Source organism: Euleptes europaea, chromosome 6 (genome assembly GCF_029931775.1).
Source record: "Euleptes europaea isolate rEulEur1 chromosome 6, rEulEur1.hap1, whole genome shotgun sequence".
Classification (NCBI taxonomy): domain Eukaryota; kingdom Metazoa; phylum Chordata; class Lepidosauria; order Squamata; family Sphaerodactylidae; genus Euleptes; species Euleptes europaea.
In genome coordinates, this window is record NC_079317.1 from 27,340,461 (window position 1) to 27,365,955 (window position 25,495).

Sequence of the window (25,495 nt, forward strand, 5' to 3'; positions counted from 1 at the left end):
TACCTGGAAGACCCAGGTTTGAATCCCCACTCGTGTCATGGAATCTCACTGCGTGACCTTGGGCCAGTCACATTCTCTCAGTCTAACCTACCTCACAGGGTGTGAGGATAAAGTGAAGGCAAGGAGAATGTTGTAAGCTGCTTTGGGTCACCATTGGGAGGAAAGGTGGGGTATAAATGAATCAAATAAAATTAATCACCCACTCTCTTTTCTTCTTCCGCAGGATTGTCATGTCTGTTCCTTTGCTCCGAACGTGGAGGAAAACTCTCCAGTCTTTAATGGCTGTCGCCGCTGGTTAATTATCTGGGGACTTCACAGTTCCTGACTGTCCTTGATGGTTTCCTGCGACTTATTGTGAATGTGCTAGGAAAGAAAATGCCACTGCCTTTTGGGCTGAAGCTGAAACGAACTCGACGCTACACAGTGTCTAGCAAGAGTTGTTTGGTGGCCCGTATCCAACTGCTTAACAATGAATTTGTGGAGTTCACACTGTCGGTGGAGAGTACTGGTCAGGAAAGCTTGGAGGCCGTGGCACAGAGGCTGGAACTCCGAGAGGTAGGCGATGTGGCAGACGGCTGCGAGTCTCCCCACTAGGTTGGGCTCACCCTACGTTGTCCCAGGCTCTGGGACAGCATGCATTTTCTTCTGTCAGGGTTCATGCGCCCAAAAGCAGGCCAGTGAAAATGGTAAACAGATTTGGGAGCAGGGGGAGCTGATGTAACCAGAGCTAGTGTTAGCGGTCAGAATGTTGGACCAGGGGCTGGGAGATCGAATCTCCACTCTGCCACGGAAGCTTGCTATGTGTGACGTTAGGCCAGTCACACATTCTCAGCCTGATTTACCTCACAGGGTGTTTGTTGTGAGGATAAAAAGGAGAAAGGGAAGAATGACATGATTAGCTGTTTGGGGTCTCCATTCAGGAGAAAAGCAGGATAGAAATATCCAAATAAAAACTTTTAAAGTCTAAAATGCTAATTGTGGTGTGACCTTTCATGGCTTGGAGGCCATTTGGGTAGAAGCATTAAAAAGAGAGAGATTCACACACACATGCTGTTTACATTTATTTCATTTATAATTTCCCCACCAGTAACCCTCAGATCAGCTATGATAAATGAACATTGGGGGACGATCTGCGTAATGTTCTCTGAAAATATGCAGGAATATGAGGTGTTATAAAAACACCCCAGTGTGGTGCTGTCCCGAGATCATATTGGTAGTTCCTGCTTTGGGAAGATTACCTAATGTTATAAATGTTCTGATGTGTGGAATGATGGTCACTTCATGCATCCTGTTTTGTGATAAGGGAACAGCCTGTGCTGAGCTGAATCGAGGAAGGAAACTAATGTGAGATAACCATGTTGGAAAGCTCCTAGTTTATAATGTCACGAGAGAGACTTGTTTTGGCACTGATGCTCTAGTGAGAGTGTGAATCAGAAGAGCTACTAAGGCGTATGCACATGTGAAACTTCGTTACACTGAGTCAGGTCCACCGTCCGTTTAGTCCAGTGTAGTCTCTTTGGACTCTTTGGACTGGCAGCGGCTCCCCCAAAATCTGTCTTTTCTAGTCTCAGGAGCTGAGACCCATATGTGCAGATCTCTGTGTTTGAACCCAGGACCTTTTGTTTGTAAGAACTAAGCTCTACCATTGAGGGTATTAACAGGGCTGTGTGCATCTTGGGCAAGCGCAGAATTTAAAATCAGCTGCAGAATTCAGCATTCCAGTGACAGTTTTGTTAAAGAAATTGGGGTCTGTGTGTATGTAAGTAATTATACATGTCCATGAGTGCAAGTGTATATATAATTCTTTAGGAGCCTAAAAGAGACAAGGGTCTTCATATAGATTAGAAACATGTGGTCATACTGACCGGCTTCCAGTCTGAAAAAAGGTGCAACACAGAAAAAAGGGGGGACATTCTCTTCTGGAGGTGTGTCCAGGCTGGGTGGGGGTAGATATAATCTCCCCACCTTCTTGGTGTATTCTGTTTCAGCAGAAATAGTTTTATAACCCTTATGTTCTAGTCACAGTATCTCAAAAAGGACACTGCAGAGCTAGGAAAATTACAGAAGAGAGCATCCCAAGATGATTAAGGGGTTGGAACACCCCTATGAGGAAAGGATGACTAATCTGAGACTTCTCAGTTTAGAAAAGAGACAGCTAAGGGGGGGCATGATATAGGGTTATAAAATTATGCACAAAGTAGAGATAGTGGACAGAGAACTTTTCCCCTCTACCAAACTACTAGAAATCTAGGGCATCCTGTGAAGCTGATGGGCAGTATATTCAGGACGGACAAAAGGAAATACTTTTTTACACAACCAAGTGATTAAAATGTGGAAGTCGCTACTAGAGGATATAGCTATGTCCACAGACATAGGCAGCTTGAAAGAGAATTAGATTCAATGAGGATAGATCTCTCAGTGGGTACTTGCCATGGTGACTAAAGGGAACCTCCACTTTCAGAAGCAGTAAACCTCTGAATACCATTGCCAGGAGGCAACATCAAGGGAAGTTCTCAGTGTCTATGCCCTGTAGTCAGCCCTCCAAAGTAACTGGTTTGCCGCTGTATGAGACAGTATGCTGGACTAGTTGGACCACTGGTCTGATACAGCAGGACTCTTATGTTCTAATGTTATGGTTCTGGAGATAAGCTTAAAAACCTGTGACCGACACTCAGGGAAATTTTAGACTCCAAACTGGGTTTGAGAGGAAGACTTCCACTGGTTGCCGTGTGTGTTTGTGTAAATATCTGGCGATCTGCAGTGTTCCTTCACCCATTTATATGACAAACAGAAGAAAACAATCCCAAATGAGCAAAATATGCTTCATTTCAGTGGTTAAATTTTTCAGAGTGTGGAACCTGGTTGTTATCTGGGAGCAGAACAACTGTTCTGTTTTTGCAGCTGCAACACAGATTAGGTGGTCTTTGCATGACAAAATAAACACAATACACTTCAAATGTCATGTCGAATGTCCATTTTTTTTCCTCTCCTGAGGTTTCGCCTGGTAGGAGAAAAGCTATTTATGAAGTGACCCTTAGGTGTTCAGTGAAACGTGGAGTGTTGGCTGCAGATATTGTTGATGCTCCTTATACATGCTTGTGGATGTCTGCTCTTCACACTGTTGCTTCCTGGATTTGCAAGTAGTATTGCTGCCCCCTTAATTTTCTCCTAATCTGCCTTGTTGTCCTACTTTTTGAAGCGGTATTGCTACTGTCAGGGATTGCAGCAGTGACATAGCTTTACCTAACAGCAGCTGCAGGGCATTACGTTCAGCCGAAGGTCTGGGATGTGTCCTCTGGCTAGCGATATGAATGTCTTGGTGTGGGGGAGGCAGGGTTTTCCCATTGCCCCAAGAACTTTGTTTCCAGTGGAAAAATTGGGTATGTGGGGAAGAACGTAACACCCCTCCACTAAATGCTTTCAGAATGAGGAAAATGCTTTATAAGACCAAGTTAATCCATTGGGGTATCACCATCTCTCATGGCCACCCATTTTATTTCATAGATGTTTGTTGAGGCAATTCAAGCCAAGATAAGAAGGAAAGATTAGAGAGGAAGATACTATTTAGGCTTGTGGTGTTACTGGTAGATGCTGCCCCCTCTGAGAAACCATTTCTGGGACCGGGAGAACCTCTCATTCACTGAATTTTCATCCACTTTCTTTCCCTTTTGGTTCTTAAAACATATTGGGAAATGATAACCAGTTCCTTAAAGTAAAGTTATGAAATCAGATTTAGGAGTACAAACTAGACTGTTGAACTTGAACAGGCTTTCCTCCCCTGAAAACACATTCTTGCATGGATTATTTTGGCAGGAAAATAATTTTGTAGCAAAAGTTAGACATAGGTGGTGTGGAAAATAGGCATAAGTGCTAAAAGCAATGTTCAGGAGGAACAGATTTTTTTTTTTTTTACTGCCCAAAGGTGTGAACTTTTCTTAGACATTTCCAGGCCATTGTATCCTCTTCAAATCTACCCATCAGTTGTTCCATCTGCCTCCTATTGTCTGACGGGTGGTGGTCAGTTGTGAGGATAGGACCACCTCAGTTTGAATGCCCTTCCTATCTAGTTGCCTGGCACCTGTTTTTGATTTTTCAGCATCCAGCTTTTTTTCTTATTCTGTTCTGTTAAATCAATTGCAATACTGCTTTTACTAGGTTTTGGTTTGAATACACTCTCCTGTATTTAAAAGAAATTTACAGCAGAAGATACATAAAATTCCTTTAATGTGATTTGCTGCTAATCTTGCTGGTTTAAAGATTTTAAAGTCTTTTTCTTGTTGTTTTGATAATCATGTAGATATCTACATATGCAGAGATAGATCAATAGATAGAGGCTGTATTTATTACTACTTACAGCAGGGGTGTCAAACATAAGGCCCATGGGCTGGATCCGGCCCCTTGTGAGCTCTTATCCGGCCCATGAGCCAGCCGAGGCAGTCACACCCCCCCCCCGATCTGGGCTGGCAAGGCATGGCTAGCCTGACCAAGTGATATTTATGTCATATCCGGCCCCCGTAATGGTTGAGTTTGACAACCCTGATTTACAGTGTATTTATTATATTGGAGCGGTGTAGTACTTAAGAGTGTTGGATTAGGGACCTTGTAATTCACATTCCTATTCTGTCTTGGGCCTATCATTCCCTCTGTCAGCCTACGCCAGGTCACAGGGTTGTTGTGAGGTGGGAGAACAATCTGCTTGATGCCATCCTGAGCTTCTTGGAGGAAGGGCAAGATAAAAATGTACTAGATAGATTAATTTACTTGTAACCCAGCTGGTGTACTGTGCTTGGTTGAATGTGCGGGCTATAAGCTTTCACATGAATCATCTATTTTATTCCATACTTGGCCCTAGGGTACAGATCAAAAAATCTGCACTATGCGGGGACTGCTTGGTTCTGATCTGACCAGCAGTAACACATCATTAGTGGCCCGGTCAGAGCTAAATAGCCCCCACAGTGGCCAGTAACCTTAGGGCTGCTCAGTTTAGCTTGCTCCTTGGCCACTTTAACACCCCAATCTGTCTCTTCTAAGAGTCCTTTCTTATACTTCCTTTGTGCTGTGAGCTTCCATGTTGCAAAACTAATATTTAAAGTGCGGGATGTGGTCATGGCTCAGTGGGGTGGGGCTGTGGCTCAGTGATGGAACGTCTGCTTTGTGTGCAGAAGATCTTAGGTTCAGTTCTTGGATTCTCCAACAAAAATGGATAAGGCAAGAGTGGTTGGTGGAAAGTGCTGTCCAGTCGTAGCCGACTTGTGGTGGTCCGTAGGGTTTTCAAGGCAAGAGATAAGCAGAGGTGGTTTTCCTGTGCCTTCCTCTGTGTAGGAACCCTGGACTTCCTTGGAGATCTCCCATCCAAGTACGAATCAGGGCCAACCCTGCTTAGCTTCTAAGATCTGGCGAGATTGGACTAGCCTGGACCATCCAGTTCAGGATAGATAAGGTAGTAGGTGATGTGAAATGCCTCGGTCTGATGTTTCGGAAAGCTTTTGTCAAACAATCAAAGCAGACAGCCACTGACTTTGATAGACCAGTGGTTTGACTCAGTATAAGGCAGCTTTATGTACACATTTCATGTGTCCAAATCCTGACCATGTAGAACAGTCACTCTGCAGTTCATCTACCTGCCTGCATTATTCTACTTGTCATTAGGAGAAGCAGCAATGGGGCCATTCCCCAGATGGCCTGGCAAAGGTTGTGTGGGAAAGATACCTTGGCTGTTGCAGGTGGAAGAATAGGAGCTTGTCCCTCAAGGACAGGGAGATAAAAACCGAGGACTGGCCAACGATGCAGCCAGGGTTCCGGAAGGGATGTGACTCAGGAGAGGAAACAGGGAAAGTATGTGAAAGGAGACTGGGATGCTTGGGGCTGGAGGGTGTGGTAGAGGTCTTGAAGCATTAAGTAGTGGCAGGAAATAATGGGGATTAGGAGTACGGAGGCAGCTGGGATCGTCATGGTTTATTACTCAAGTGTGGGATCTGACACCTGGCACAGGATTTGGAATCTGTTCATCTTCTGTGGTTGCAAAAAACAACAACCCCAAAAGGTGCCTAGACCGCCTTAAGTTACAGATAATACTTTACTCACATATGTGCATTGTTGGGTGAAGGCATGGAAGCCAGAATGAGACTGGGATTGTGGGAGGGGGAAGAGTCTCTCCTGTGACGAGTGTTCTGCCTCTCTGCCGCCGAAATCTGCTGTCTAATACCAGCCACCACGCCTGCTCGTTTTGTCTTCCCTTCAAAATGCTTTGAAACCTGAATAAATTATGCAGAGTGCGCTCCTCAGGATAAACGGGTGTATATTAATTTAGCCTGAGCATGGAATGCTGTGTAGAATTCAGCTGTGTTTTTTTTTGCTACATACCAACCACCCTGTCTGCAGTGAAGGACGGAGAGTTGAGCAATCTGTTTTCTGTCTCCGGGCCCATCTTCTTTTTGGCGTGTGCTTCTAATCATCGGATGTTATAAACACGATGTTGGGGAAAGCTAGTTACCAAAACCCAAAGTTCTACTGTGAAGCACATTTTGTGGTATTTTCAGACATGTGAATTGGAGGGAATGTCAATATAATGTGGCTCTTTCGTGACACACCCAGGCCAAGTCGTAAACATGCCTTCATTAAATTCCACAAATCAGTGTGGGCAGAGTGCACAGACGAAGGAAGGGAGGACAATCATATTTTGCTGTTGGAATATGCTCAAGAAACTAAACACTCCCAAAGGAAATGCATGCCAAAAACATTCTGTACTTGGGGCAAAACTTGATGTGACACAGGGGACCATCCCTTGGTCTCTCGGTCTCCCACTGGATTTTTATTTTAAATTAAAAATCACCTTGAAAAGCTGGGATCAGGAGTGGAGGAGCAGCTTAGGGCTAAGAGTTACCCTTTCCCTTTTGCCATTTTCCTACTGAAAACTTCCCCAAGCTGAAAGCCAGCATAGTGTAGTGGTTAGAGTGTCAGCCTAGGGGCTTGGATCCTCCAGAAAAGTTCCATGTGTGTTAAGAGTCCTTGCAGAAGTCTGAAAATTAGATGGTGCTGGCTGTTTGCCTGTTGTGTCCTCGTCTCCCCCTTCCCCCTGCTTCTGCAAGGAATTGTGAAAGAGACTTCTGGACACACCAAGAGACTGTTTCTGTTTCTCTTCACACATGGCTGGATCCAGCCTAGGGTCTGGGAGTAGGGTTGGCAGCTCCGGGTTGGGAAATACCTGGAGATTTCGTGGGTGGATCCTGAGGAGGGTGGGGGGAGGGAAGGGACTTCAGTGGGGCATAATGCCATAGAGTCCACTCTCCAAAGCGGCTATTTTCTCCAGGGGGGACTGATCTCTGTCACCTGGAGAATAGTTGTAATGGCGGGAGATTGCCAGCCACCACCTGGAGGTTGGTAACCTTGTCTGGGAGACCAGAATTCAGATCCCTATTCTGCCTTGAGGCTTGCTGGGTGACTTTGAGCCTGTCCCCCTTTCACCCTCACCTACCTTACAGAGCTGTTGAAAAGATACTGTCCAGAGGGCAGTAATCTCAGGATAAAAATTGAAAAATAAGATCTCGGTTACTTACTGGACGTTTTGACCAGAGTGTTCCTATGGTTCCTAGAGCTGCTGGAAGTGACAACCAGGATAGCTCTAGTAATTGCCAGAAATTAGATTAGCATAGAGGCATTGAGCCTCCCTGAGGTGTAGGCCTCATGCCAGAGATGGAAATACATGTTGCTTTTTGGGTTGATGGTAATTGCGATAGTAGCTCTCTGTGAGCCACTATGAGCGAGTATCACAGGTACAGTGTATAGCATGATGGTGGCAAATGGGTGCAGCGAAGGTTGACCGGTGGAACTTCAAAGTAGTTTGTCCCTCTGTGAAACGAATGACTTGGAGCTTCCCTGCTAGTTGCCTTCCAAAGTCACTTTCCATTGTGCCCGAGGGGTCACTGCTGTATTTGCATGACTTTGTGATGCTTGGCTGTCACTGGCCAAAGGACCCTCACTGTACATTTTCAGTCCATTGGGAAGCTTAAATAGTCCTGGATCTTTTCTCAGTAAATTAGTGAGCAGTGGTTCAAAGGTGGAGGGCTTAGAGCTGCTCTTTAAGCCCTGGGGCTTTTCAGCAGTGTATAGCCAACACCTGTTAAACTCTGTGGTTGTTCTTTATTCGGGAAAAACAAAATGTGCCGAAGCACCTCCTGGCAGTTCCCTGGAACAAAGGCGCAGAAAACAAACAAATCTCTCTGGCCTAACATCCTACTTAGGCTATGTAGGAGAATGCTCGTTTGCATTTTGCCATTTTGATCCCTTTTGCCAATTGTATAATTAATAGCTTTTGACATTTTGAATACATTTGCGATTCAGTGTGCCCACCTATGTCAGTGCTTTGGTTAGCTCCGGGATGCTTTCCTACTAACACTGAAGTTTGCTTTGCTTGTTGCAAGTGGAGGCTTTGAATAAGGCACACTGGTCAGTTAAAAGAATCAGCTAGCAGCAGTTTAGGGTTTTTATAAATTGTGGGCCCTTGGGAGGAAAAGAGAAAGCGGGGCCAGAGGCGAGGAACTTGGTCTGGAAAGCACTCTTCAAATTCCATACTTGGTTTCTCTACCCCTGAATCTTTTCCATCATGAGGAGAATGCTGCTGGGGGTGGGTGACTTCTTGTGGATAAATAGCAAAGGGGAAAGGAGCGCCCCCCACACACACACACTTATCTGCTCCTGGTCACAATCTTCCAAGTCTACTTCTTGTTTTAAAAAAATGGGGAAAGTGTCAAATCTGTGTTGCATTCAATTGGACTCTTCCTGTCAGATACTCTGTAGCTTGAATTGTGAGTTTCAGGGCCTGAGGCTCAGGTCTAGACAGCCGAACAACACAGGACTGCCTGTATTCATACCTCAGAGCTTTCTTCAGGCACAGTACTTCAAGTGCAGCTTCCTAGCCTAGATTTGGCTCCCCATGGTCATTGCTTGTCCTTACTATCTGAAGCCAGCATTAGATATTGAAGAGTCTTGCACAGCGACTCCGCTTGATGTTAGACAAGAACATAGATAGAGCAGACACTTCAGGAATCTGGTGCAACAGGAAAAAATCAGTGGAATGTGGCTATCCCTGTATGTAAGATATATAGGGACATGCCTGTTTCAAATATTTTTTTAAATAAATATGTTTAAATAAATATCTAAGGTGGAATGGCTCTGTATGTCAGAGGGTATAGAGACTAGTAAGCCAAACAATTTTAAGAGCAATAGATTCCCCCAGAGTTATTTTACGTGGAAATACCATGTTTGAAAGGTAATTTATTGTTGGAGATGTGCTGTTATCCTCCAGACTGAAACTCCTAGGTTGAAAAATAAGCAAGGGAATCAAAAAAGGTTTGATAATGGATTAAACACTGTTACTTTATGCTGGCCAATGGCCGTAACAATAAATGTAATGGGTTAAACAACAGGAAGCAAGAGAGTAGGAGTAAACAGAGGGAATCAAGCAGTGGGGTTCCACAGGGATTAGTATTGAGACAGGTAGTATTTAACTCGCTCATAAATAATCTGGAACTGGGGTAGAACAGTGAGATGGCCAAGTTTGCAGATGATGCCAAATAATCCAGGATGGAAATGACTAGTGCAAGTTATAAAGAGCTACAAGGATCTTTCCATACTGTGTGAGTGAGCAACCCTGTGACAAATGAGATTCAGTGTAAGTGTGAAGTTGTACACAATAAGACAAAAATTCTCTTTCAGTATCTATTGATGATACTGAATCAGACCCTTGGTCTATCAAAGTCAGTATTGTCTACTCAGACCAGCAGCGGCTCTCCAGGGTCTCAGGTAGCGGTATTTCACAACACCTACTTGCCTAGTCCCTTTAACTGGAGATGCCAGGGATTGAACCCAGGACCTTCTGCATGCCAAGCAGATGCTCTACCACTGAGCCACAGCCCCTCTCTCGTGACTGACCAGGGAAGTTCATGGTGAGGGTCATGGTGGATAGCTCAATGCAACTGTCAATTCATTGTGAAGCAGTGGGTCAAAAGGCCAATTCTGTTTTAGGGACCATTATGAAAGGGATTGAAAACAAAATGGCCAGTGTTGGCAAACCCTGGTAAAGGTGTACTATGCTGAGGCTGCATTTGGAATACTATTAACAGTTCTGGTCACTGGCTCTCAAAAAGGATATTGTAGTGCCAGAAAAAGGTAACCCAAATGATCAAGGAACATGAAGAAAGGGTAAGGAGTTTGCGTGTGAGAAAAGGGTAAGGAGTTTGGAGCTTTTTAGTTTAGAAAAAAGGCAATTAGGAGGGTAACATGGTAGAAATTTATAAAATTATGCATGATGTGGAGAAAGTGGATTGAGAGAGCTTTTTTCTTCATCTCCCGTAGTACTAGAATTTACAGGCATTCATTGAAGGTGATGGTCTGCAGATTCAGGACAGACAAAAGGAAGTTCTTCAATCAAAGTGTAATTAACTTGCAGAATTCACTGCCTTAGATGCCGCTACTTTGGAAGCTGCTAGTTTGCTGGCTTCAAAAGGGGATAATGGAGGATAGGCTCATCTGTGGCTATTAGCCACAATTACTATGTGGAAATTCCATATTTAGTGGCAGTAACCCTCTGAATATCATTGCAGAGGGATGTCAACAGTAAGGCGAAGTTTTGGCCTCCAAGCCCTGCTGGGAGACCTTCTGGGGGCATCGGTTTGAGCACAGTGTGGAACGGGATGCTGCACTAGATGGGTCATTTTGTCAGATCCAGTATGGTTGCTGCCTCTATCTACAGCTGGGGGCCCCAACCTTTTTGAGCCTGTGAGCATCTTGGGAATTCTGACACGGTGTGGTGGGTGCCTCCGCAAAAGGGCTGCCTCAGCCTAGCTTCAGTAACACAGTGAAAATGCTTATACTGAGGTGGTAGCTGCTGCCAAAGCAATGTTTTTAAAAATCTGTGCAATCAAATCTCCAGTGACCAATCAGAAACTTTGCTGGGTGGTGGGTATTTGGGCACTGTTTATTCTATAATATTATAATAGATGATGTAAAACTGTAGTATAAGTGCTCCTTTTGTATTTTTTTGTTTTCTTTTTATGTGACTTATAATTTGTTATGTTTTTCTTATCAAAACTAATAAAATTTATATATATATATATATAAAAAGAAACTTTGCTGGGCAAAAGTTTCATTTGGCCCTTCCCCCTTTTTCAAAACACTTGGTGGGCACCAGCAAAAGTGTTGGCAGGCACCATGGCGCCCACGGGCACCACATGGGGGACGCCTGATCTACAGCTACATCTTTTGCCTTTACTATCTTTCTCTTGTTTCCAACTCTATGGCTGCCTGAGGATCTATCATTTATTTTGTGGAGGAGATGAAGGGAGTGGGGCCACTGTTTCCAGAAGCTGTTCACCTGGAGGCAGAGATGGGAGTTGCCTTCTAAAATGCCCCTGCACCAGTGAAGGAATCTGAACACCGACTGTAAGTCTGGTGTCTGAGAGAAATGTCTTGTTCATCCAGTTGGCTGGTTCTAATTAAGAGAGTATTCTACAAATATGTCTCTGCTGCATAAATAAGTAGGTAAAGTCAGGGTTGGCCTGACCGTAAGAGCTGCTCTGTGATTTTCTTATCTAGGCTGTGACCCACAATCTAATTAAAATACTTGGACTGCAGCCTGTTGCACTGGGGATTTCAATGAACATAAAATTGGCTTAAACTCAATTACTCTGGCCAAACCTGTTTGTGGATTGTTGCCTTAAGAGGTGACATAATTTATTGCAGTGACTTGAAAACTTAAAGAACAAAGAATAATGGAGAAACCAAAAACAAATTTTTGCTAATATCCATGTTATATGATTATGACTCAACATATTCAGAACCAAAAATACTGGGTCCTCATGAGTCTTGGAATAAGCCAACAAAGTCTGCTTTCCCTACTATTAAGGGTTGCAGAGCAAAGGATAACCTTTTTGGAGGGCATGGGCAACAAAGCAAAGTTCAGCAATTTCCATCCATACCACAATAAAGAATTAATACTTGTGACCCTAGAAGCTAAAATGACTAAACTGAGGCTATCGTATTTTGGTCACATCATGAGATGACAAGAGTCACTGGAAAAGACAGTCATGCTAGGAAAAGTTGAGGGCAGCAGGAAAAGAAGAAGACCCAACAAGAGATGGACTAACTCAATAAAGGAAGCCACAGCCCTCAATTTGCAAGATCTGAGCAAGGCTGTCAAAGATAGGACATTTTGGAGGACTTTCATTCATAGGGTCGCCATGAGTTGGAAACGACTTGACGACACTTAACACACACAAGACCTCGGAAGCTAAGCAGGGACAGTCCTGGTTGGATGGAAGACCACCAAGGAAGTCTGGAGTTGCTATGCAGAGGCAGGCAATGGAAAATGACCTCTGAATGTCTGTTGAGTTGAAAACCCTATTTGGTCGCCATAAGTTGGCTGTGATGACATGCTTGGAGATTTATATCAATATGTCTAATGTGCAACATGGCCTCATCTGTGAAAACTTAAATGTGGAGATTGGGGCCATGAATAAACCAGACAGCTCCTTCTATAAACTTGAGAAAAGACCAAGATTTGCAAAAAAATCTGAAATGTTAAACACATACACACAGGTTGTTTTTTAAAAAAAAAAACCCTCAAAATAACAGAAGCAGTGTCTGTAGCTTTAAGAAACAAATGCCCTCTGTGTCTGTTGCTAAGCGGCCACAATCATTTTGTGGCATTCAAGTCTTGGTTTCTGCAGTAAAAAGCAGAGTGAGGGGACAGGACCCTTTCCAAGGATGTTTTGGCCTTTGAAGGAGGACTTATCAGAGTCAGGCCCTGCAGCAACCGCTGGACAACTTACTACCATATGACCTTCAGTCACTTGCCCAGGCTCAGTTTCTTGCTATTGTTCAGCAGCAGCCATGCCACAAAAGCCAATTTCAGACTAGGATTTGGGAGACACAGGTTCAAATCTCTGCTCTGCCATGTGGAAGCTAACGGGGTGGCCTTGATCCAGTCACATACTCTCAGCCTAATCTGTCTCACAGGGCTACTATGAAGATAAAATGGAGAAGAATGATGTAAGCTGCTTTTGATCCTATGTGCAAAGGAAGGTGGAGTATAGATGAAGTAACAATTAATAAATATAGCATAAAATGGGGGGGCAGATAAAAGGCAGGTTAGTTGATGGGTGGGTGAGAAGAAGGGAAGCAGGCAGGGAAAGGGGAGAAGATATTGGGGTTGCCATGAGGAAGGAAAAGGGAATCAATGTAGGGAGGGGGATTCAGGGGAAAGTGGAGTGCCCCTAGGGTTGCCAACCTCCAGGTACTAGCTGGAGATCTCCTGCTATTAGAGCTGATCTCCAGCCAATAGAGATCAGTTCACCTGGAGAAAATGGCTGCTTTGGCAATTGGACTCTATGGCATTGAAGTCCCTCCCCTCCCCAAACCCCGCCCTCAGGCTCCGTTCCAAAAACCTCCTGCCGGTGGTGAAGAGGGACCTGGCAACCCTAAGTGCCCCTCACAGGTCCTTGCATGTACCCCACTGTACAACTGATCCTGTGCCTTCTGCCTGGCACTATAAAACGGCCTGGCAACTAGCATCTCTCAACGGGGCCAGAGTTTTTCTGGCTGCCAGCAGGAGGGAAGGAGGGAAAGCTGAAGATAGGGCAGATAAAGATAAATTGGCTGGTGGGTAGGGAAAAAGGAAGCAGGAAAAAAGGGAGAGGCTATTGGGGATTTCAGGGAAAGGAAAGAGGAAATAGTAGGGGAGGGGAAAATGTGATACCCCCTATAAATCCTTGCTGGTCCTCACTTGTAATATAAAAAAAATATTCAATGGAGATTTTATTCTCCTTACTAATAAAATATTTTTGGATCTCAAAAGAGTGTGACTGTATTAAAAATATTTTGGATAGGAAGAATGTCATCATGTTAGGTGGAAAGTCTTCCTAAGATTATAGTTTGCAATGAAGAATGTTCATATTTCACTACCTATCCTTATATTGAGAGTACAATATAAATATTCATAGATTTAAAAAAAAACATGAGGATGAAGAAAACCGAAACTATAATTAGTCAGGTTGCACAAACATATGCAAATGAAAGTTTGTAACTTTTGAATCTAATTATGTGTAGAGGAATGTGTAGAGGATATTATGAATGAAATAGGGTTACCAGGTCCCTCTTCGCCACCGGCGGGAGGTTTTGGGGGCAGAGCCTGAGGAGCGTGGGGTTTGGGGAGGGACTTCAATACCATAGAGTCCAATTGCCAAAGCAGCCATTTTCTCCAGGGGAACTGATCTCTATCAGCTGGAGATCAGTTAAAGTAGCGGGAGATCTCCAACTATTACCTGGAGGTTGGCAACCCTAGAATAAAAACACATAGTATTATACGGAGTTGAGGTCTCCGGGTGGTGTCCTTGTGTGTTTTATTAATGATTATTAGGTATTCTGATTGCAGGTCTCTTGGACCCTTTCATAATTTCTGCCACGGCCTACAAATTGTAATACTGGCAACGCAGAGAGGGCCTGAATATTTGTCCCCGCAGGCCTGATTCATATTGGGAAATCGGTTCAGCAGGAAAAGGTTTAAGTCCTCTGTAGTCCCAATCCAAACTGAGGTCCCTCCATGGCTGTTGTTTGCAAAGAACAGAACCGCTGGGAACGTTGAACACAGACCTTCCAGCCTCTTATGTAGTGTTTTTAGTTTGATGTCAAGTCTTATAAAGAAGATAGTTCTTATCCAGAGCATTCTAGCTCCTCCGCCTCTCTTCATCAATGACATAGTGATCTGTTATTTAGAAAATGTTTGTTAAGTCAAGTAGCACAAGTCAAGCTAATAAATACCAGTCAATAAAAACATGTCATGGCATAAAAGCAACATAGAATGTCGTGTAATGTTGATAAAACAGTCCTCGGGTTCAGAGCTGATTATAAGAACAGCTGAAGAAGAAAGAACACTTAAATTAAGTTCCAAGATGAAGAGGTAAGTTTTAGACGGGTGTCTAAAGGAAAGTGAAGTAGGCATCTCAAGGGGGAGGGGCAGGTATTCCAATGGTGGCACCACTACTGATAAAGTCTTTGGCCCAAACTAGACAAGGTGTGCACCTCACATCAGGCCAAATAATGCCCCCATGGCTGTTTCCACTCGGGAAAATTGTGGGTGTATGGGGGGCAAGAGGCAGAGGCTCTTTCTCCCTTGTGCCACAGTCCCAGACCAGCAGCAGAGCATCTGCCTTGCACAAGGTAATGTTGAAAGACCTCAGCTGGAGACCCTTGAGAGCTATTGCCAGAATATATAGAAATAACTCAGTGGAAGGCAGCTTCAATGTACCCCGATGACCTCTGGTGTCTGAGACCCATTGTCTTGCTGATTAGAGCCTGTTTGGCATGAAAGATTCAGAGCACAGACCAAGTATAGCCCTTCAGGTAGAAACCATCCTTAATGATATGAAAACCGAATACGCCTCTGTGCAGGTGTGATTAACTGTGATGTTTTGGGGCTTGCTGATGCCTCCATTCTGAGGATTCGTTTTGGCTTGGGGTTCTGCTCGAAAGGTTTTTCCCCGCCTTGATCTGCAAGTTTCATTGCAAAGGCATTTTCCAAAGCTGTTTTAAGATGTGATCTGGTACGGCTAAGAGGGAAGAGTATAGTCTTCGCTACCCCACACAAGTTGGTCTTTTAGCATATTGTCCAGCATAAGTGGATGCAAGAAGTGTTGCTAGAACAACAGCTATGATTTCACACTGTGCTCTCATATGCAATTAGGAAAACCACCACACAATTACCGAGCTGGTTGGTTCAAAAAGATTCACTACTGTATCTCAAATTTCAGTATAAGGTTACTTATCCAGGCCCTTGTTTGAACCCATTGGTCACTCACTGGCTTTGATGGTTTTAAAAGATAACTAGATAATTCATGGGTCTGTCAGTGGCTAAATGGAATCATGTTCAGAGGTAGTTTAATACATGAGGCAGCCTTTTACTCAGTTGCACTATTGGTCTGTGAGCATAAGAACATAAGGAAAGCCATGCTGGATCTGACCAAGGCCCATCAAGTCCAGCAGTCTGTTCACACAGTGGCCAACCAAGTGCCTCTAGGAAGCCCACAAACAAGACAACCACAGCCTATGTTCCATACTGCCTAATAGGCATGCTCCTCTGATACTGTAGAGAATAGGTCAGTATTGTCTTCTCAGACTGGACTCTAATCTTGAGAACTAGATTTGATTTCCCACTCTTTCACATAAGCGGCCGATTCTAATCTGGTGAACCGGGTTTGTATCCCCACTCTTACACATGAAGCCTGCGGGATGGCCCTGGGGTAGTCACAGTTCTCTCAGAACTCTCTCAGCCCCACCTTCCTCATAAGGTGTCTGTTGTGGGGAGGGGAAGGGAAGGCCATTGTAAGCCGCTTTGAGACTCCTTAAAGGTAGAGAAAAAGCAGTGTATAAAAACCAACTCTTCTTTTTAACTGGAGATGCTAGGAATTAAACCTGGGACCTTCTGCATGCAAAGTAGATTCTCTACCCATGAGCCACAGCGCTCTCCCTGTACTTCTAACTGCTCTTTGTAGAGGGCAACAGGAGGGAGAGCTTCATGCCCTGCTTATGTACTCTTTGGAGGCACTAGCTTTGTTACTGTGAGAAACAGAATGCTCAACTAGCTTTTGATGTGATCCAGCATGGCTGCTCTTATGTAGAAGAGCCACCTACGCTCCATAAAATGGAGAACTTCTGTTTATTAATTAGAGTTGACCTTGAAGAAGACCTCAAGCCGTAGCTGCTCTAAGATCTTTGGCTTGTATTAAAGTCTTCCCCAAGCAGACCACAATTAGTTTCCCTTCCTAACTCTGTAGATGGAGCGCTCCTCTTTGCTTGCTATGCAAGTTTTTGCAGAGAACCCTGTGCTGAAACTTGATAGAAGGCAAAATCTGGCACTTTAAAAAAAAGGAAGTTTCTCTTTTCTCTTGAGCATCTTGGTTTTTAGAAACGAAAGGAAATGGTATCAGTTATGAGGGTGCTAAAACCTGCTGAATTCCTATCGAACAGTTTGGCTGGTAAGATACCCACTACATAATTATGCTCTAGCACTGGATCTTGCAGCCTGGCTAGGAGCCTTACTCGACACACACCAGCTACCTGAAACGGGAAGAGAGGGAAATATCAGATGACAGATATTTATAAGCTGGCATTAACTTGTAAGAATCTAAGCTCAGACCAAGCAAAGCCTTCTGGTGGGTGCCATCTTTGATCATATGAAAACCTTTCTCCAAACCGCTAGTTGATGTCTTGCACAGCTCTTTGTTTGCCACAGTATAGGAAAAAAGTACTCAAGCTCTAGCTGTTGAGTCAATTGAGAAAATTGAGGAAAATGGCCGCTTTGGCAATTGGACTCTATGACATTGAAGTCCCTCCCCTCCCCAAACCCCACCCTCCTCAGGCTCTGCCAATGGTGAAGAGGGACCTGGCAACCCTAACCCAAGGAGTCCTTGGAGAGGATTAATAAAGATCAGAGGAAAAACATTTTCTTTGGTCCTAACTAAACCAAAGGGGGCAAAGATCCCAACAGCCTTCAAGGTGAGGGGTGGGACTACACTTGGCCAATGCACATCTGTCTTCAGTTTCCCCTTGAAATGTTCCATATAACATGGGAAGAGGAAGGTAAAATACACCTCAGATCGTACTGTTGCAGTAGCAATTATGCCATTCCTTTTTTTCTTGCTGAGTTTGCAAGTTGAATGAGAGATTACACACCTGTTGTTTTGACCATCCTTTGTCTTGGGCAGTTAGTTGGAACAATTACAGAAAAGGGCTTGCTTAATTGCTTTTTAAGAGTTGTGATTGGCCTTCTTATCTTGGTACCTCAGATGAGCTCATAAGCACTTACTGATTAGCTATTTGTACCTGTGTTGCTATCTCTTATTTAGAGTAACCAATCAGATATTTAGAAATAGTCACATGATTGTGAGAACCAAATTTAGAGAAAGATAAGATTGATAATTTTCCCTATAAATAAGCACTCCTGCGAGAAGCAAATCAGATTTCCCTGGATGGAGGTCTCAGAAAGCAGAGATCTCTTGGGAGATTGGGTACTTGGGGTCTTTGTTTTAATCCTTAAAAGCAGACAAAAAAGCTAAAAACCTGATTTTTTTAAACAATTATAATCAATTATAATATGAATAAATAATAATAGGAATTCTGATCTTGTTAGTAAGCATTTCCACAGTTTCTGTGAGGTTAATTATTTTATACCTTTATTTTTTACTGTCTTGCTTAATAAAAAGAATCTCTTCTTTGTTTAATAAAAAATATTCTACAGGAGTCTTGTTTAGTTGCTGGTTGCTCAAAAGAGAAAAACCAGATTTATGTCCAAAAAGATTATTTTTGTATTATCAAGAGTTAGAGAAGAGGAGTCACTCTTCGGTTGCCAACCTCCAGGTAATAGAAGATCTCCTGCTATTACAACTGATCTCCAGCCAATAGAGATCAGTTCACCTGGAGAAAATGGCTGCTTTGGTAATTGGACTCTATGGCATTGAAGTCCCTCCCCAAACTCCGCCCTCTTCAGGCTCCGCCCCAAAAACCTCCCGCCGGTTGCGACGAGGGATCTGGCAACCCTAAGTCATTCTCTCTGGCATGATGAATCTTGGAGAAATTTGTGGCTGTCCAGTATTTCACAAGCCAAGGTTTTGAAAGATTGTTCAGTGCAAGTTTCTCTAACGTTGCAGGGGATAATTCTCATGTTACAATACCACTTAGATTTGGGGCAGATTACAGTTGGATTGCCTTGGACTATGTGTGTGCCAAATTTCAAGTTTCTGCGCTATGTGGAAGTGTCATAATAGCTTTGATATCTTTGTCAATATGTTCCACACATATTAAATATATGCTATAGGCTAAAAACTGATGGTCATTTGTTGCATGTTACTAATCCCCTATAGCCTATCTGCAAATAGTCCTCCCTACCAGTTGACTGAACTTGAAAATGGCTGCATAATGATGTGCCATCATTGCCGTATTGCTATACTTCCAAGCCACGTGAAGATATTTAACACCAGTACCAGTTGCTGCCAGGGAATGTTTGGCTGTCAGTCTGTGAATCCCTTCCATAGCTATTGGCTGAACTGCTGTGTTGTCATAGAAGCTCAGAGAAAGACGAACAAGGGTAGAGGGCATGGACTGGCAGAAAAACAAAGCCCGGATTATCCCCCTACTCTTTCCCTGCACTTTTTTGGGTTTAGTGTATGTTTGAATTGGCCCTGTATATTAGTAGACCCTAAGTTACATTAAATCCTCTGCTTTTTGCCTATTGGCTATTATCAGTTAGAAATATTAGTGTTGTGGGGAATTCCTGTATTCTATGAATTGACTTTGTGTTTTTAGTGTTGATTTACATAAAACACCATATTGTAAAGTGCCTTCAAGTCGCAGCCGACTTATGGCGACCCCTTTTTGGGGGGTTTTCATGGCAAGAGACAAAAACACCATATTACATGCCATACAACTAAGACTCAGTGTCTTAATTGTGTAATCTGCCTGGAGCCTCAGTGAAAAAAATACAGCATAAATGAAATAAATAATGAACACATAAAGCTGCCTTATATGGAATCAGACCATTGGCACATCAAGGTCAGTATTGTCTACTCAGACTGGCAGCTGCTCTCCAGGATCTCAGGTAGTGGTCTTTCATATTACCTACTGCTTGATTGTTTTATCTGGAGTACTAGAGATTGAACCTACTGTTCAGTTTTTGCATATTGGCTTTTTCATCCCTTATATTAGTTTAAGGGTGAGCAGAGCCTCGCCCCTCCCCAATTCCTGATATTTTATGTGTTCTGTAAGTGTTTAAAACCCTTGCTCTTTTTTTTTGTACACATAACAAAGAGAGCAATTAGCCAGAACGAAATTGTGTAGAAAATCTACAGCCCTTTCTGCCTAGGGATGATTTACTGCCTGTTGGTTGAATGATGAGTAAGTTGCTAAAATAAATAAACCTTACAGCAGTGTTAATCTCGGAAGCTTAACATATTTCAAGAGTTATGTCATGTCATTTCTGTAGGGTTGGGTAATCTTGTGTGCTGCTGTTCGTAGATCGCTTTGGCTATGATGAAAATGTGATTCTCTTTTAGTCCACTCACCATCAATATTCTAGACTGCTCAAATGTCATCAGGAGCTTTTGGAGTTAAAACCTACATGCTCCGGGCTTAAAGGAGCTGTGTGTGTGAATGGGAGATGTTGTATTTTAGCCAGCTTCTACTGGGAGCTCCTTTCGTGTCTGAAATGGTGGGATTTACTAGTTCTCATAGTTTGGCATTCATTATTTTTATAATCCGTTATCAGTGTTAATGCCATGGGGATGAATGAGATTGTCCTGTGCTTTCAAATGTTCACAGATCATATCAGTGCTCATGTTTGTGTACCCAGACAGGGGAAGGACGGATTGTATCAAACTGGCTTATATTGGTGTACCTGTGCGATAGAATTATTAGCTACAAAGTAAATCACAAAAAGCAAAAGTCTGGTTTCTGTTTCAAAGACTTTACAATCTGAATTTAGGCTCTTGGGGGATGGGGTGGGGGACCTACAAAAGTGGGAGATATAAGAAGAGAAAGATGTGAACAGATGCAGATGTTTGTTATAATTCCCTCTTTGGAGTAATGCCACTCAGATTTTAATTTTCTGGACATTTTGAAACCATTAAAACTTGTTTCCCCAGGGGTGGGGTGGGGGCTGTAAACATTGAAATTTTGGGTGGAAATGAAATATATGTAATACTTGGTTATGACACCTAAACTTATTTTAGTGCTTTAGGAACATAATGCCAACTACACTGCCTGGCAACCCTAGTACTGATTTAATTCTGGTAGCATGGACAATTTGTGCCCTGCAGCTAAGATGGCCCATAAGATCATTCTGTGACTGGTTTTGTCTTTGTTACAAATTGTTTTCCTTTTTGAATTAGTCGTGTGGATTAAATGAGCATTTATTTCATGAGATGACTGATAGTTGATGTTGGGCCAGTGACTGTTCAGCAACAGTTGCCAGAACAACAAGATATCTTAACAACCAGTTTAAAACTGTGTACAGATCTGCAAGCTTAGCACTAGTCCACATTTGCTGCCGTAGAAGTCAAGCCAACTATATGTATTATCACTGGAGAAGATGAAGATCCCATTTGGTGACAGCATGGTAGCGTGAGAAGCATTATCATATGTGGAAACACAAATTAGTTCAGTGATTCATAAAACTATATGCTAGCGCATCCTCTTGAGAGAATGTCTGGAGTGTCTCAAGAAGTAAATTTAAATATATATGCCAAGGTTCCTGTGAGCCTGAAATACCTGCCAAGAAAGGAAACTACCCACAGCATCACAGTGTGATTGACTTCTGTGACCTGGCTTCTTGGCTGCTGCTAGAGTTGGAGTTGGATCATTCAGCCGTACCTGATGCAGGTGTCCACCCTCAGAGGAGACTGCCTGTTGTACCTGTGCTTGATGAATGGTTGCTCTTAGCAGATCTTTTTTCAGTGAGGTGGCATACCCAGGACTTTTCACTTTTTCACTCTTCTTTTCTTTTGGTATCCCGGTGACACATGTTCCCAGTTTTAATTGAGAAGTGTCTTTGCTATCCAGCTGCCATGAGGTCACTTCTGGTAAAATCTGGAAAGGATGCCATGCCCCCCCCCACCCCGAAATTGGCCAAAATGTTTTAGTAAAACCATAAAGTTTGTGGTGATTCCTAGAGAGGACCGATGTCGCTTTCAGGTTTCCACTGAAAGTGACATCGCTCCGCTCTAGGAATTGCCAACATCTCTACGGGTTTACGATGGAGTTTCAGCAAATTCCTAGTAGTAGCTGAAGTGATGTCACAGCACTGGCTAATGGCCACCCCCATATCCGCCCACACATGCTACCCCTGGCTTGCTCCGGCAACCCTATGTATCCAGAATTTGGGAAATATTGCTCTAGATTCTTATGGTGTCTAAATCAAAAAACAGACCCATTGAAATGTCTTTTTTGTTTGTTTGTTTCCTGTCCTAAAGAAGGTAATAGATGTGTAACATTTTGAGTCTGGGAAACACCACAGTCATGTTGTTTGAAAATGTGGCAGCTAGGTGACAGTTGCCCTGACCTGGATGGCCCAGGCTAGCCTGATCTCGTCAGATCTCAGAAGCTAAGCAGGGTCAGCCCTGGTTAGTATTTGGATGGGAGACCACCAAGGAAGTCCAGGGTTGCTGTGCAAAGGAAGGCACTGGCAAACCATCTCTGTTAGTCTCTTGCCATGAAACCCCCCCAAAAAGGGGTCGCCATAAGTCGGCTGCGACTTGAGGGCACTTTACACACACACACACAGGTGGCAGTTAAGATGGCAGTCAACAGGATGAGGTGAAAGAGCAGAAAGGCCAGGTTTGGGGTAGGAGCTGAATTGGAACTGGCAAGGAGAAGGAAAATGAGATCTCTTCCACTGTGAGTCCTCACAGATCTCTTTGTGTGATACTCTGTAGAGTACCATGTACACTGATGTTGCTTTCCAAATAACTGATAATTTGAATATGAGAGGCCTACTCGCTTCCCAGTTGATTGGTCCCTTAATTCTCCATGAAACTGAGAATGAGGAAACCTTAATATTGTGTGTATGCTTCCTTCATACATTTTGTGCAGTTTGCCTCATCGTATAAGTGAATACTCACCCACTTCTTTCCCCTTTTCTGTCTTCACCGTACAGATCACCTATTTTAGCCTGTGGTATTACAACAAGCAAAACCAACGCCGGTGGATAGACCTGGATAAGCCTCTGAAAAAGCAGCTGGATAAATATGCATTGGAGCCAACTGTATATTTTGGTGTGGTGTTTTATGTGCCTTCTGTCTCTCAGCTGCAGCAGGAGATTACCAGGTGAGTGGTAGAAGGATGATTGATGGCCATGTTCTGAAATGCTAGCAAAGCACTTTGTAACAGTCATTACATGGTGCTTTTTAAGCCGAGAGAGGGAAAATGCAGCCAAATCACTATGCCTTTGCGTTATTTTAATGGAGAGTACATTTGGTCTCATCTTCCTTTCTCTAGCTCAAATGTGTTGAATTTGCTGTCTCCTAGCTGGGATTGTATTGATTTATTTTTCTTGGAACTGTGGTTGGTGTACAGTGTTGTGTGAACAGCAGACTCGGATATGATAAAGAAGCAGGGAGTGTAAACACCTGTGCTTCTCCATCTTTTCCAAAATAAAAATGTGTGCAGTTTCACCAGGGGAAGAGGAATGCACAAGATCTGAGTGCAAGAACAGGAGGAGATACACAATTTGCATCTTGAAGACCAGAAACACTAAACATTTGCTTCCTGCCTACTTCATTTCTTCACTGTGCAGATTGTCGTAGTTCTAAAAAGCAAGCCAGGGAAGAGAAACTTGGTGTATTGCTGCAGTCAGATGAATAAAGGATTTGATCGTTCAAATCTCACATTGAATGGTCCCTTCTGACAAGTCTCTTTGTAAACTGGAAATTGATCCAAAAGGCTGGTGGTTTTGGCATTGTTACTTAGAAATCCTCCATACATTCATTTCAGTCACTTTGGATAACTTCGTTTGTACAATTAGAGTGGTTATCTAGATGCTTTTAGCCAATGCTGTGTATATGTTTGTCAGATATTAAAATAAGGGGAAACAAACTCTGAAACAATTAATAATGGAACTATGCATTTCATTAAATAGCTCTTTTGTAATCAGCAAGACATTTCTTAAGTTTCTGAAATCACAGCAGCATGATAGAATAAAATGTACTTCATGGTGGATCCCTGAACTAGTGGACACCACTAGGCAGTTCACCATTGTAGGCAGTGAAAGATTCAACTAGACATGGAGACAGCAAAAAAGTAAATAGGTTGGACAAGCGAGCAGGGATTAGCAGGGACGTGAGGACAAAAGAACAGGGAGACTCCAGAGCAAGAGATAATGCAGTTAGGCTGATTGGAAGTTGGAGTTTATCTGTAATACCTTGCAGTAGTCATGAGGACAAGAGGGTATCGGGCAGCCGAGGGATTATGAAGAGAGGAAAAAATTTGCTACATATTTTGAGAACTTGGTGTGTGGAAACAGGGTTTGGGATTGAAGGTTTGGGGCTACTGCCGCACTCCAGTGGCTGTGGATGCTCCAGCTTCTGTTATTAATGTACATAGTACCATCAGTGTACATGAAGATCTACAGATTAACAAACAGAAAGACTGGTCCCTGAGAAGTTTACAATCATAAGAACATAAGAAAGGCCCTGCTGGATCAGACCAAGGCCCATCAAGTCCAGCAGTCTGTTCACACAGTGGCCAACCAGGTGCCTCTAGGAAGCCCCCAAACAAAACAACTGCAGCAGCACCATCCTGCCTGTGTTCCACCGCACCCAAAATAATAGGCAACCCACTAATCTCAATTAGTGGGTTGGCCGATGAGGGTGAGGCGTGATATATTCCTGGCCGATGAGAGTAGGCGTGATATATTCCTAGGCTATGGAACATTTCTATGTTATCCTGGCACAGTAATCATGGCAATACCACACATTTTGTGTGTGTGTGTGTGTCCCTCCCATAGATACCAGTATTACCTGCAATTGAAGAAAGATATCTTGGAAGGAAACATTCCTTGCACGTTTGAGCAAGCAGTTCATCTGGCTGGCCTAGCTGTTCAAGGTAAGGTACTGAGTCGTAATCATGTTTAGGACTGGGAAAGTTGTATAATTTGCATCCACACTTTGTATTTCAAGGCTAGGCGGTGAGAGGCCCATGGGCCACATCTGGCTTTGTCCTCTGGAGAAGCGTTCCAACTTTTTCTGTGGGAGAACCTGGGGTTAAATAATCTTGGGGTTTGCGAAGGTTTTTCCTCCAGCCCACTGCTCCCATTCTGTGGCTACTAGCCCTTCATCTGGGGAAGAAACCTTGACAGACTGCAGGCAGCTACAAGCCTCAGGTTCCCTACCGTGCTGTAAATATTTCCCATTATTTTAAACACCTCTCTGTTTAGGTGCATTTGTATCCTGTCTTTTGTTCAGGGTCTCAGAGTAGCATTTTAGCACCCCAAAAACAGTGTCTGTAGGCTGTGATAGATCACGATGGGTAGCCCTGTTTGTCTGTAGCAGTAGAAAAGAGCAAGAGTCCAGCAGCACCTTAAAGACTAACAAAATTTCTGGCAGGGTATGAGCTTTCGTGAGCCACAGCTCACTTCTTCAGATACCTGTAGTAGCCTGTGCTGGAAGGGATCTTGCCCATTGCTGACCTAGAAGCTTCAGAGATGATAAGTGGTTTGAACCTGGGTTTCTAGAACAAAAACTACACCCTGGCTAGTGGTCTAGACTTACTTTCCTGTGGTTCATTCACCCAGGTTTGGAAATATGAGACAGTATCTGATTTTGGGTGTGTGTGTTTTTCTGAAGATTTTGCTTAGAATAATGAAGCCTTATGGTTCTGATCACAGGGTACTGTTGAGAATGGCTGCTTCTGACTTACTGAAGGCTTGCCTGTAAGATAAGAAGAGTTCATGATCACA

The 25,495-nt window shown here is 43.4% G+C and overlaps 1 protein-coding gene across 2 annotated transcripts in view; it reads left to right on the plus strand.

The window, feature by feature from the left end:
- The first annotated feature begins 243 nt into the window (after nt 1-243).
- PTPN21 (protein tyrosine phosphatase non-receptor type 21) overlaps nt 244-25,495 on the plus strand; it is a 59,097-nt gene continuing 33,845 nt past the window's right edge. For both annotated transcript variants that reach the window (XM_056851639.1, XM_056851641.1), the window contains exons 1-3: nt 244-555; nt 22,697-22,866; nt 24,545-24,642. In XM_056851639.1, coding sequence (XP_056707617.1) covers nt 376-555; nt 22,697-22,866; nt 24,545-24,642 — 448 coding nt within the window. In that variant the 5' untranslated portion in view covers nt 244-375. The remainder of the gene's footprint in view (nt 556-22,696; nt 22,867-24,544; nt 24,643-25,495) is intronic.